We start from the raw sequence: 12,885 nt of genomic DNA on the forward strand, positions 1-12,885 counted from the left end.
TGTGTGTGCCCCGCCTAAGGCTCAAAGTCACTGGGAGAGGCTCCAGTCACCCGCGACCCCGAACGGCAACAAGTGGTACAACATGAATGAACTGGTTTGGTGAGATGAACACAGTGAAGTCGTTAAGATTCATGCCAATACATTTATCGGTCAAGGATTTGTCCAGTGAAACAAAATGGTATAAATGATTAATAAATATATTGATAGAAATGAAAAAAAAAAAAAAAAAAAACTGGAACATTTGGTTACAATATTGAAGACATTTTGTGATTTTAAAAATGTGCAACATCATTCTAAAATATAAGATGACATTAAATCCTCTGCTTCTCACTGTTGAGAGGGAACAAAAGCCATTTGCTGAAGACAAATGTAACCAATTTTATGTTTGAGTTTGTTGTTGGTTTTTGTCATTGTTCTTTGTTACATCCCGCTCTGCAAGATTAAGGGGAAGTAACAAAATAAGGATAGAAAATAGTAAAATAAAGTTGTAACGTTTAATAAACAGGAAGGTAAATTAACAGAAACACATTGATGACTAAAAAAAACAATCAACAATTTAAGAGTCACACATGCAAACAAAAACAAAAAATGGCCCATAAACTGAATCAAAATGAAAAACTAAAAAGGAGAGTCATGACAAACAGACTACAAGAGTCTAAACACATAGTCAGGCGCTGCCCCCAGCCCTGATAAACTAAAGAGCCAACGACTGGCACACTGACCACAAAGGCCGGCGGCTCCAAACACGAGTGCAAAGTATTGTTACATAGTGGGCGGTGCCACAGGTGTAGCCACAGGATTGGCTGAGCGACAGCAGCTAGAGCTGGAAACCGTCCTCAACCACAGGCAAGAACTGATGCATCCATATTCATAACACAACTTAAATACACAGAAAGAAGAACATTCTTACTTTAAATTCTAAAACTATTTTCTCTGAACTTTGGATTTTTGAGCTTCTTCTTTATTCTGGTTGATTTGAGCCTGCCTTTGTTGCAATACATCTTGTACACTTAAATAAACTGGTTAGCGGCTCTTAAATAGCTTCAAAGAACATTCTGTCTGCCATTCCAAATCCTCTGGAGAAAAGTTGAAATTGAGCGTTAAATCTAGCAATTCACAAAATAAAATGTATAATGCTTGTGATTGAATGGGGCATTTCACATTTCAGTGAGTGCGCTTCACACGCATCATGAATATTAGAAGAAAGCGCAGTGGCACATGCAAACCAAACTGACAAACTCCTCATGATCAGCTCCAGCTTGTATTAAGATATTAAGTCACATTTACAGTTTGGTGTTGTTTGAAGCTACAGGCAGAATAAAGATGTATATATTGTTTTTAATGAAATATTCGGCACACTTGTTAAAAGCACAGCTACATTCAAAGGTAATTGGATCTGGAAATAATATTTATGGTTCAATATTATCCTCGCCCTTTATCCATTTTCGAAATGATAACATAAAGGCCACTTAGTCTTTTGTAAAACACCACTTGAAAGGTACGTACAGCCAAAGCTACTTCTAACGAGTTACACTAAAGTCACTACAGGGGGTCAGAGGTCAGAGCACTCCTCCTGAATGATTGTGATGGTCAGATCGACAGCGTTGTTTCCACCACGGAGTATTCAGAGGAAGAATAATGACGAGTGTTGCACTTTGAGAGGCTTCCACACTGCACAATGTTAATTCATGTGCACTGTCCACCACCATATCAAATATAATAAATACATAAACAAACAAACAAACAAACAAACATAAACTGGTCCAAGTTCCAGGTCCAAGAATATTTAAATAGTGCATAATATCTTTGTTGTTGTTGTTGCCAATAATGGTGTAATTGTACACTAATACAAACGCATTTATTCAAAATCATAAATCGTGAGGACAATTGTCTGAAAGGTAAAAACAATGTTGACAGGCATCGAGCAGCGCCGTGTATTTACCACGTGTCGGCTGAAGAAGATAAACGTATATGTCATTGTTTTTTGTTGTTGTGCATAATCAATATTTAGTACCTCCTACAGTGAGCGTTAATGTTGGCAGTTGTTGACAGTGAAAACTATCCATGGGTTTCAGAATGATGAAAAATGAGGACAGTTGAATTAGCGAATAGCAAAATATGCGTTCATTCATTTTGCGTGGTAAACTGACAGGGAGCTGAAACGTCAGAAAAGTCCACAAATCACAGTTACTAAAGTACTTGTACTTTTCTTCTCCGTACTTACCGCCCGTCAATACCTTTCCTCTCTCCTCTAAAGCTGCATGTCGCCTGTGTTCTATTTATTCCTCGCCTCTCTCAGCATGAGCCGTCTTGAGCCGCTCTGTGATCCCAGTGGGACCTCGGCCTCACAGAGGGACGACTCCATCACACTCTTATTAAAACAGGACAAACGCACCAACAAACATGTCCAAGCGGTGCCCCGAAAACAGAGGTGCGGTGCAGTGGTCACTTGACTTTATGTTATTATTATGCTTTTGTTTTGTAGTTTTGATTTATGGACTAATTTGAAGGTATTTCTGATTGGTTTCTGACTTGAAGAAAAACAAAAATACAACACTATAATGAAAAAATGTATGATTACAGGTGCAACATGTAACTTTTCTGCCGCAGTGTCTCCTCTAAGTAAATAAACGCAAGATCAATCAGTTTAATGACATAGATTCTAGGCAAAGCAGTAACATCTTTAACAGCCGTAAATAAGAGTATTATTTTTATTGAGTTGAGTATAAGAGTTTTTTTTCTATGTTATCTGTTTTTTTTTCTTATTATACTTCTGTGCCTAATCTGTTTCTTTGCCTAATCTGCGTTGCAACACTGTAATTTCCCCATTGTGGAACAAACAAAGCTCATCTTATCTTCATTGCAGACAAGCAGGTGACAGTCCAGCACCAGAAAAGTTACACATTAACCCTTTAAATGGTCTACTAAATAAGCAAAAACATCTTACTCAGTTTTGCTCGAGTTGAAATGCAGGCGCTTTTGCTCAAAATCGCTCCAAATTACCTTAAAACAAATGAATCTATTACTAATGAATAGCTGACCTTGAAACTAATGAATCCATTACCTCAAAGACTTCCATCTTCTGCAGCGCGGCCATCAGAGCAAACGTAGAGACAGACACGGGCTTGGGTCGTGTGCTGCTGGACCCAAACGCCAGCGCCGCTCTTCTTTTCCAAGTGGCCGGCGGTGTTCCACTTGGCCATCTGTTCTCCAGGCTCAGGTACGAGGCGCTCTTCAGCCTCCGGCAGCTTCACAGAGAGGCAAAAGTACTCAGTCGGTGTTAAAAGTTTGGAGTGGTTGGGCACAGATTTGATTTTGCTTGTTTGCTCGTTTGTTGTTGCCGCAGATAGAATATGGCAGAAGAATAGACTGGAGTAATGAATAACACAAAACATTGATATTTCACGTAATGATGATGGTAATTAGCCTGATTTTTAACCCGCTCAACAATGCGGCATCGTCTCTACAGATGCTATTGCTTTGCCTGGAATGTTCCACAGTATGAAGAACTTAAATATGTCCATTGAGACAAACAGGCTTTATTTTATTCATTTATTTTTGAAGATCCTGTCACTTCCTATTGCACTACTTTAGATTTTATTATGTACATACCACCACGTCATATTACACTACTACATAACTTGACACTCCTCGACCACCTTTAAAATGTTTGTATGTAGAAGAAAATGATTATATGGTACATTGACTAACGATTATGTTTGCGTGAGTTTATGTATGCATCATGTTGTAGCTTCTTTCTTCTCCTTATTTTTTATAACAACGCCCCTCTTTTTGTTTGGTTTTGGCTTGTTTTTTGTTTAATTCAACTGTTAAAAAAGTAGGATAAATGAAGTCTTTATGTGGTTGTGGCATTGGTTATTATGGGGGCAAGTGGTTACGATGGAGAGCGAGTGCGAGTTCGTTATGAAGAGTAATACGTGTCAATTAACATGATCCAATATAGAACTGAGGTATTTATGGTCCCAGCTGAAGGCCAGGTTCTCATAGCAAAGAGAGTAATAAAATAAACCATTTTACAAAGTGGAAGTGGGTGTGATTTATATGTATTAAGTTGTGCACTCCACCTGCCAATTGCTCATTTAGCGTAGCCGCCAACAAGCTTCAAAACACAACAAAACAGTATATTTGGCTCTTCGAAGAACCTCAAAACTACACCAGGTCTAAACAAAAGCTAAACCAGGTCTAAGACAGGATTAAATAATGGTTAAAGTAGTTCTAAACCATTAAGGAATAACCCAAAAGGACAAACTCTAAATTAAACTAAATCAATACTAGAACTAGAGTATCCCCCAGAAGCGGCCCGCGTACGACACTTTGAGAAACACATGTAACTATATGAAGTAAAAAATAAATAAAAATAACACAGGAAGAAACGTGTGCTAATAAATCTGTTGACGACTTAAACGTGTACTGCATAACTTGTTCGATGGATCCAAGTGCTTGAACGCTGTGGGACATTCCAGGCAAAGCAATGGCGTCCCCATGGAGACCAGCAGGTGGCGCTCCACCTGGAAAGTTACAAAGCGCATCTTTAAGAGTCCAAATAATGTAGCCAGAGTTATCCGTTTATTGGATAGAAAGCGCAAACAGATTTCATCATATGTTTATTCAAGTGTATCTGTAATTTTTATTTCGATAAACAGATAAGATAAACAAAATTGGACAGAATAAATGAGAAACTACAGTGAAAAACAGAGAATCGTGAGAAAATACAGACAGAAGCAGTTGGATATATCACAGCCCAAATCCACACACACTCATTGATGGTCGTCCATGCCTCCCAGGACTCCCATCTGTTAGAGCAGCAGTCCAGGTTGGTTATAATGAGAAATAATGAGCCTTCAACAAACAACAACAACAGATTGGGAAGACACTTCAGTTTATCTTTTTATTTTTTCTAATGGAATGGACAAACTACAAACTTCCATTTATAGTTAGGTTACACTTCAATGGTCTACAAGAATACAACAGACATGACATGAACAATAGACTCTGTAAAAAATAAAATATAGTGGGAAGTTAATGGAAAATGCAGTTTAAATGGTGATAGGACATATAATATTAACTTTTGACTGTGTTCAATCATTATTAGTTTACTTAGCTTACTTGAAGCCTGCATGTGTGTAATCCTGTATTGGCCTAAATGCTCAGAATATTTCAGTTTTACCCCTCATCTCTGTGATTGTTAAAAACAATTCAGATTCAGGTCTACATGCAGGTTTAGACCATTGGGATATAATGTATGCTAGAGAGAACTTGGGTTCTGTTGCTGTGGCAATCGTGGCGGCCATCTTGTGAGTGGAGAAAGAGCAAAATTCAAATAGAAAATAATATAAAAACAGGCAGATACAATTCATAGATTATAATGTTTAACAACATATATGGTATTTGTGGTCCTAGTGAAGCAGGGAACTCTACCCATCTCTGTCTGAACATTTTCTTTCTCTGAATCATGAAAAAACAGTCTATATTTTATGTAGACTTAAATGATTAGTCACTACCCCCTATGGACACAATCACTGATCATGATTGGCCACCTGCTTGTCTCGATGGAGATGGACATTGAAAAGAATTGCAAAAAAATATTTTTATTTCTTTTGCTTTAATAAAGTATTTATTCTAAAAAATATGATTAAAAAGTCCAGCTTTCCATTGATTGTATGCATTCTTTATTCAAATTTTCCATCACAACATGGCTGCCAGAACTGGCCATTGGCTACTATAGGTTACCATGGTGACATTTTCCCCATATCCTTTTATCCATGGATCGGCACTTCTGTTGTAATCGTACTTGTGGTCAAGTGGGAACTCCATTCTTTTAAATAGAGAACGAGGGAAGAGTCACTAAAACATGCCATAAAGTAGATCGATTTGTGTAAAACGTCCAGTCGACAATGCACTGATTCCCTGGGTGGCTTGAAAATGACTTTTAGTGGATTTGTGTAGATGTTTTAGATCAATATTGCAGTTTAAAAAGAACAAAATATAAAATAAAATAATGATCATGGTCTGGTATTTTTAATACAAAACAACAAAAACAGGAAATGTGTCTTTAAGTAGATATGAAAATAAAATGCACAATAAAAGCATATAACATACAGTATAAAAAGTATGATTATTATATTAGAAAGGTTAATGACATGAGGGCTTCACTGGCTGGCCTTTTGTACTATTATTCTCCTGCATAATCTAAGACGTGTTTAGCAAAACCCTAACCTTAAATATTAGTTTAAGTGATCTATTCTATTGTAAAAAATAAACATTTGGAAGCAGCCACCAATGCAAAGTGGCAGCTGTGTGGGATAACTGGGTTGGCGGAAACACATAGAGTGGATATTGTATCAACATTGTTATCAGGCCTATTTTATGCCATTTACTATGCTATTTAAGCTATTTTATTTCTACGCTGGAACTGTTACGGCAAGGATGGATGAGTTAATCAGTTGCACACAGCAGTTAGCACCTGCCATCTTTGTGTGGCCAAAGCCTCTTTTGGTGATACATTTGAAACATTACACAACGTTCAATCTCACAGTCAATGTTCAGTCAGGTGAACGGTCTACAACTTATATAATCCTTTTAGATCGAAAAAACAAAAAAAACAACACAATTGGCAACGGTCACAATTTCTCGATAATAAGTGAGAAATGAAAAATGTGTGAGTGTGTGTGTGTGTGTGCGTACAATGTCGCTGCGCATCATGTCAGGGAATCCAATTGGCCTTGGACAATTTCAAGCTGGAATAGAGAAGAGAGAAAAAAAACATATGAGAGAAGTTTGCACGTAAACAAAACACTGCTGCGATGAACATGAACAACAATGTTTTTTATCCGGGACACGAGATTCGGTGGGAGTACAGACCTTGTTATAGAGCTCAAGTAGCTCCTGGTGGTTGAACTCCACAAAGACGTTTTCCTGAGCCTGTCCGACGAGAAAGAAAGAAAAAAACTAAATAAAAAACCAAAGTCAACAAACAATCTGAGCGCCGAGGAGCAGTCGTGTTCGTCAGCAGGCCCTGTGCCTTTTATAAAAACCATCATTAATTATTGCAGCTCTCTGGCCAGCCTGTTCCTTCCTCTTATCCATCAGAGGGTTTAAAAATACACTCGACTCAGGCTGCTGTCCACCTGCACATGGAGACAAGAGCCCTCCTTCCTCCATTTGCCATCAGCTAGTTTTATACGCAATATTTGTATCAATACATATATTATTAGGGCAAGAGACGTACTAATCCAGCTTTTTAGTTTCTATAGTGATACACTGGCTCCAGGAAAATCTAAATCACAAAACTGGCCCCAATAAAATGAGCTACATTACGACACAAAACAATGAAATGCTAATATGTCACCTATTTCTATTTAAATATTTCATGTTAAATGATTGTGTACATTAGATCATCTTAAAAACAAAACTAATTTAATGACTTTGAATCAACATAGATTAACTGAATAACAAAGGTGACATAATATATTTAAACACATGTAGGATCAACAGTAGATTTTGATAATAAAATCTCAGATGGTGGGCAAGGCCTATGTAACTATGTGGGAGTTTTAAATATACCAAATAGAAGGTTGAATCTTCTATTATTTGTTTGGGATTGGCTCCACAAACTTCACATTAATCTTATATCTTAAGGTCCTCGCAACAAGCACATCTTTGGAGCTGAATAATGCCACTGACATTCATTGTCTGAGGCTATTGGGGAAAAAATATATCACGTTTGTTTATTTCTGCTGACAGAGAAGATGTTGAATGGATAGGCCCAGTAATTACAGACGTATGAACCATAAACCAGGACAAGAAATCTGCATTCTGCAAACTCCACCGTATAATCTGACCCCTCCCAGATACATTTTAAACTATAGGCAATCTAGAATACTTTTATGTCCTGTGAACACGACCAATTCATTTATTTATTTGTCTTATTACATTAAATAATTGAACTTGGAACAGCGCCTGATCCATTAATTTCTTACTGCTTGGACACAATACCAGTATTTTTTAGTTTTTACTGCATTATGGAAACAATCTCCAGAGGCATTTTAAAATAGAGACTTGGATTTTATTTGATTTAAATTTAAATGAGTTGCAATAAATGTATTTTTCTGGTAAATACACTGGTACATACAATCGTTGACAACCAAATCCTTGTCGTGTGAAGTCATTTTCTTTTGAATGCAGCATATGTGGAAACAAGTATAGATTTTTCAGTACATACGGTACAACTACATTAACACAAAAGTCGGTTTGAATACATTTTGAACCACACTCCATGTCTTGTGGCTGTTTGTTGCCCTCCTCTGAAGAGACTACGGACTGCAAACTCTGGGGCAGATTACTAAAACACAAGAAATCAAGGCCAACCATTGCAGGCCCGCCATCGCCATCATCGCCATCAACACTCCTTCCTAAACACAGGCAGAACAATAATCCTTCCCAGGGAGCAGAATCACAGCCACTTTATCAGGGTCCATGCTCTGGAAAAAAGCTGTAATTTTGAACTGCTTTCTTGAATGAGAGACGGCCAGTGAAGCGGAGCAAAGTGCACTTGACACTGTAGTGTAGTTTGTCCAAAAAGCACAAAAGAGTGACAAAAGCCTGAAATGTGGTGGTGAAAAGAGGTGTAAAGGGAGTAGAAAAGGTGCAGTGGCTTGCAAAAGTATTCGTATCCCTGGTACTTCCACGTCACGACCGTAAACTTAAATAATAATTGCATTTTTAGTGAAAGAGCATTACAAAATGACTAACAATTGAAAATACTCCATATTTCCATTTCCGGATGATGGATTGAATGGTGCTGCATGAGGTTTTCAAAGCTTGGGATATCTTTGTACAACCTATCCCTGGTTTAAACTGCTCCAACATTCTCTTACTAAACTTCTGTGGCCTTCACAGAACTGCTGCATTTATATTGAGATTATATTACAGACAGGTGGACTGGGTTCTTTCAGTTATCAAACTTTTATTCATAAAGTTTTCCTCTCTGTGCCAGCATTTATCATAAATAACATGTTCAAAGATTCAAAAGGAAAAAGTCACTTCAAAAGTCCTTATTGGCTTCTTTTGCCATTGTTAAATATGACTAAGAAACGATAGTGCACAAACTATGCATAGGTCCTTTTTAGACTGCATTTAGCCCCACTGGCCCATTACACTAAACACCATGATCAGAACTGTACTTTATTCACACTGCTCACTCTAGTTATTGCATTCTTCTGTAATTATTCCATTCTTCTGATACTCTTTTTAGCACTGTGAACTACAGCCTAGAAAGAACAAATTCAAGACGGAATCATTCATCAATTATCAACTTACGGAATCTCAGATTTGGACTCTTTCATTGGTTTGTGCATGAAGCCATGAACTGACACAACACAAAGACTCCCTGAGTGCTCCTCTCCTCACAGCTCCCTCCGTCTCCCAGTCTCCCATCCTCTCAGCTCCGTCTCACCTCCTCTCAGCTCCATCTCTCCTCTCTCAGCCCCCTCTGTCTCTCCTCCTCTCAGCCCCCTCTGTCTCTCCTCCTCTCAGCCCCCTCTGTCTCTCCTCCTCTCAGCCCCCTCTGTCTTTCCTCCTCTCAGCTTCGGTGAATGAGGCGTTACTTCTGTCAGTGGATCATTTGTATCACTGCTGCTGCGCCGCACAAACTTCTCTCTGCTCATGGTTCACATTTACCACGAGAAGCGCGTGGGGTCAGAGTGGAAAAGGGGGCAATATACAAATGAGCGCTCAGTTTGTGGACTTAGTTAGACTTGGAGAGGGAGGAGACGAAGGCAAGAGGACAGAACAGAAGCATGGAGCGGCAGAGGGGCATCGAGAGGGACAAAGGGTCGTCAAGAGAGAGAGGGACAGAGGGGCGTCGAGAGGGACAAAGGGGCGTCGAGAGGGAGAGGGACAGAGGGGCGTCGAGAGGGACAGAGGGGCGTCGAGAGGGACAGAGGGGCGTCGAGAGGGACAGAGGGGCGTCGAGAGGGACAGTGGGTCGTCGAGAGGGACAGAGGGGCGTCGAGAGGGAGAGGGACAGAGGGGCGTCGAGAGGGACAGAGGGGCATCGAGAGGGACAGTGGGTCGTCGAGAGGGACAGAGGGTCGTCGAGAGGGACAGAGGGACAGAGGGGCGTCGAGAGGGACAGAGGGGCGTCGAGAGGGACAGAGGGGCATCGAGAGGGACAGTGGGTCATCGAGAGGGACAGAGGGTCGTCGAGAGGGACAGAGGGACAGAGGGGCGTCGAGAGGGACAGAGGGTCGTCGAGGGGGAGAGGGGCGTTGAGAGGGACAGAGGATCGTCGAGAGGGAGAGGGACAGAGGGGCGTCGAGAGGGACAGAGGATCGTCGAGAGGGAGAGGGACAGAGGGGCGTCGAGAGGGACAGAGGGGCGTCGAGAGGGAGAGGGACAGAGGGGCGTCGAGAGGGACAGAGGGGCGTCGAGAGGGACAGAGGGGCATCGAGAGGGACAGAGGGTCGTCGAGAGGGACAGAGGGGCATCGAGAGGGACAGAGGGGCATCGAGAGGGACAGAGGGGCATCGAGAGGGACAGAGGGTCGTCGAGAGGGACAGAGGGTCGTCGAGAGGGACAGAGGGGCGTCGAGAGGGACAGAGGGGCATCGAGAGGGACAGAGGGTCGTCGAGAGGGACAGAGGGTCGTCGAGAGGGACAGAGGGGCGTCGAGAGGGACAGAGGGGCATCGAGAGGGACAGAGGGGCGTCGAGAGGGACAGAGGGTCGTCGAGGGGGACAGAGGGGCGTCGAGAGGGACAGCGGGGCGTCGAGAGGAACAGCGAGGCGTCAAGAGGGACAGAGGGGCGTCGAGAGGGACAGAGGATCGTCGAGAGGGAGAGGGACAGAGGGGCGTCGAGAGGGAGAGGGACAGAGGGACATCGAGAAGAACAGCGGGGCGTTGAGAGGGACAGAGGGGCGTCGAGAGGGACAGCGGGGCGTCGAGAGGGACAGCGGGGCGTCGAGAAGGACAGAGGGGCGTCGAGAAGGACAGAGGGGCGTCGAGAGGGACAGAGGGGCGTTGAGAGGGACAGAGGGGCGTTGAGAGGGACAGAGGGGCGTCGAGAGGGACAAAGGGGCGTCGAGAGGAACAGAGGGACGTTGAGAGGGACAGCGGGGCGTCGAGGGGCGTTGAGAGGGACAGAGGGGCGTCGAGAGGAACAGAGGGGTGTTGAGAGGGACAGCGGGGCGTCGAGGGGCGTCGAGAGGGACAGAGGGGCGTCGAGAGGGACAGAGGGGCGTTGAGAGGGACAGAGGGGCGTCGAGAGGGACAGAGGGGCGTCGAGAGGGACAGCGGGGCGTTGAGAGGGACAGAGGGGCGTCGAGAGGGAGAGGGACAGAGGGGCATCGAGAGGGACAGAGGGTCGTCGAGAGGGACAGAGGGGCGTCGAGAGGGACAGAGGGGCGTCGAGAGGGACAGAGGGGCGTCGAGACGGACAGAGGGGCGTCGAGAGGAACAGAGGATCGTCGAGAGGGAGAGGGACAGCGGGGCGTCGAGAGGAACAGCGAGGCGTCGAGAGGGACAGAGGGGCGTCGAGAGGAACAGAGGATTGTCGAGAGGGAGAGGGACAGAGGGGCGTCGAGAGGGAGAGGGACAGAGGGGCGTCGAGAAGAACAGCGGGGCGTCGAGAGGGACAGAGGGGCGTCGAGAGGGAGAGGGACAGAGGGGCGTTGAGAGGGACAGAGGGGCGTCGAGAGGGACAGAGGGGCGTCGAGAGGAACAGAGGGGCGTTGAGAGGGACAGCGGGGCGTCGAGGGGCGTTGAGAGGGACAGAGGGGCGTCGAGAGGAACAGAGGGGCGTCGAGAGGGACAGCGGGGCGTCGAGATGGACATAGGGGCGTCGAGGGGCGTCGAGAGGGACAGAGGGGCGTCGAGAGGGACAGAGGGGCGTCGAGAGGGACAGCGGGGCGTCGAGAGGGACAGAGGGGCGTCGAGAGGGACAGAGGGGCGTCGAGAGGGACAGAGGATCGTCGAGAAGAACAGCGGGGCGTCGAGAGGGACAGAGGGGCGTCGAGAGGGACAGCGGGGCGTCGAGAGGGACAGAGGGGCGTCGAGAGGGACAGAGGGGCGTCGAGGGGCGTCGAGAGGGACAGAGGGGCGTCGAGAGGGACAGAGGGGCGTCGAAAGGGACAGAGGGGCGTTGAGAGGGACAGCGGGGCGTCGAGAGGGACAGCGAGGCGTTGAGAGGGACAGAGGGGCGTCGAGAGGGACAGCGGGGCGTCGAGAGGGACAGCGAGGCGTCGAAAGGGACAGCGGGGCGTCGAGGGGCGTCGAGAGGGACAGCGGGGCGTCGAGAGGGACAGAGGGGCGTCGAGAGGGACAGAGGATCGTCGAGAGGGAGAGGGACAGAGGGGCGTCGAGAGGGACAGAGGGGCGTCGAGAGGGACGTCGAGAGGAACAGAGGGGCGTTGAGAGGGACAGCGGGGCGTCGAGGGGCGTTGAGAGGGACAGAGGGGCGTCGAGAGGAACAGAGGGGCGTTGAGAGGGACAGCGGGGCGTCGAGGGGCATCGAGAGGGACAGAGGGGCGTCGAGGGGCGTCGAGAGGGACAGAGGGGCGTCGAGAGGGACAGAGGGGCGTCGAGAGGGACAGCGAGGCGGCGAGAGGGACAGAGGGGCGTCGAGAGGGACAGAGGGGCGTCGAGGGGGAGAGGGACAGAGGGGCGTCGAGAGGGACAGAGGGGCGTCGAGAGGGACAGCGAGGCGTCGAGAGGGACAGAGGGGCGTCGAGAGGGACAGAGGGGCGTCGAGAGGGACAGAGGGGCGTCGAGAGGGACAGAGGATCGTCGAGAAGGAGAGGGACAGAGGAGCGTCGAGAAGAACAGCGGGGCGTCGAGAGGGACAGAGGGGCATCGAGAGGGACAGAGG

General features: G+C 45.3%; 1 protein-coding gene across 1 annotated transcript in view; it reads right to left on the bottom strand.

Annotated features, from left to right (window-relative positions):
• Positions 1 to 6,428: 6,428 nt before the first annotated feature.
• Positions 6,429 to 12,885, bottom strand: part of commd10 (COMM domain containing 10) — a 78,599-nt gene continuing 72,142 nt past the window's right edge. Inside the window, exons 6-7 of the mRNA XM_072432633.1 lie at positions 6,883 to 6,942; positions 6,429 to 6,758 (exon numbers count right to left, since the gene is read on the bottom strand). Of these exons, the coding sequence (XP_072288734.1) occupies positions 6,720 to 6,758; positions 6,883 to 6,942 (99 nt within the window). The 3' untranslated portion in view covers positions 6,429 to 6,719. The remainder of the gene's footprint in view (positions 6,759 to 6,882; positions 6,943 to 12,885) is intronic.

This window comes from Eucyclogobius newberryi, unplaced genomic scaffold (genome assembly GCF_026437365.1).
Source record: "Eucyclogobius newberryi isolate DKJ021-1_F unplaced genomic scaffold, fEucNew1.0.hap1 SCAF_6, whole genome shotgun sequence".
NCBI classification, from domain to species: domain Eukaryota; kingdom Metazoa; phylum Chordata; class Actinopteri; order Gobiiformes; family Gobiidae; genus Eucyclogobius; species Eucyclogobius newberryi.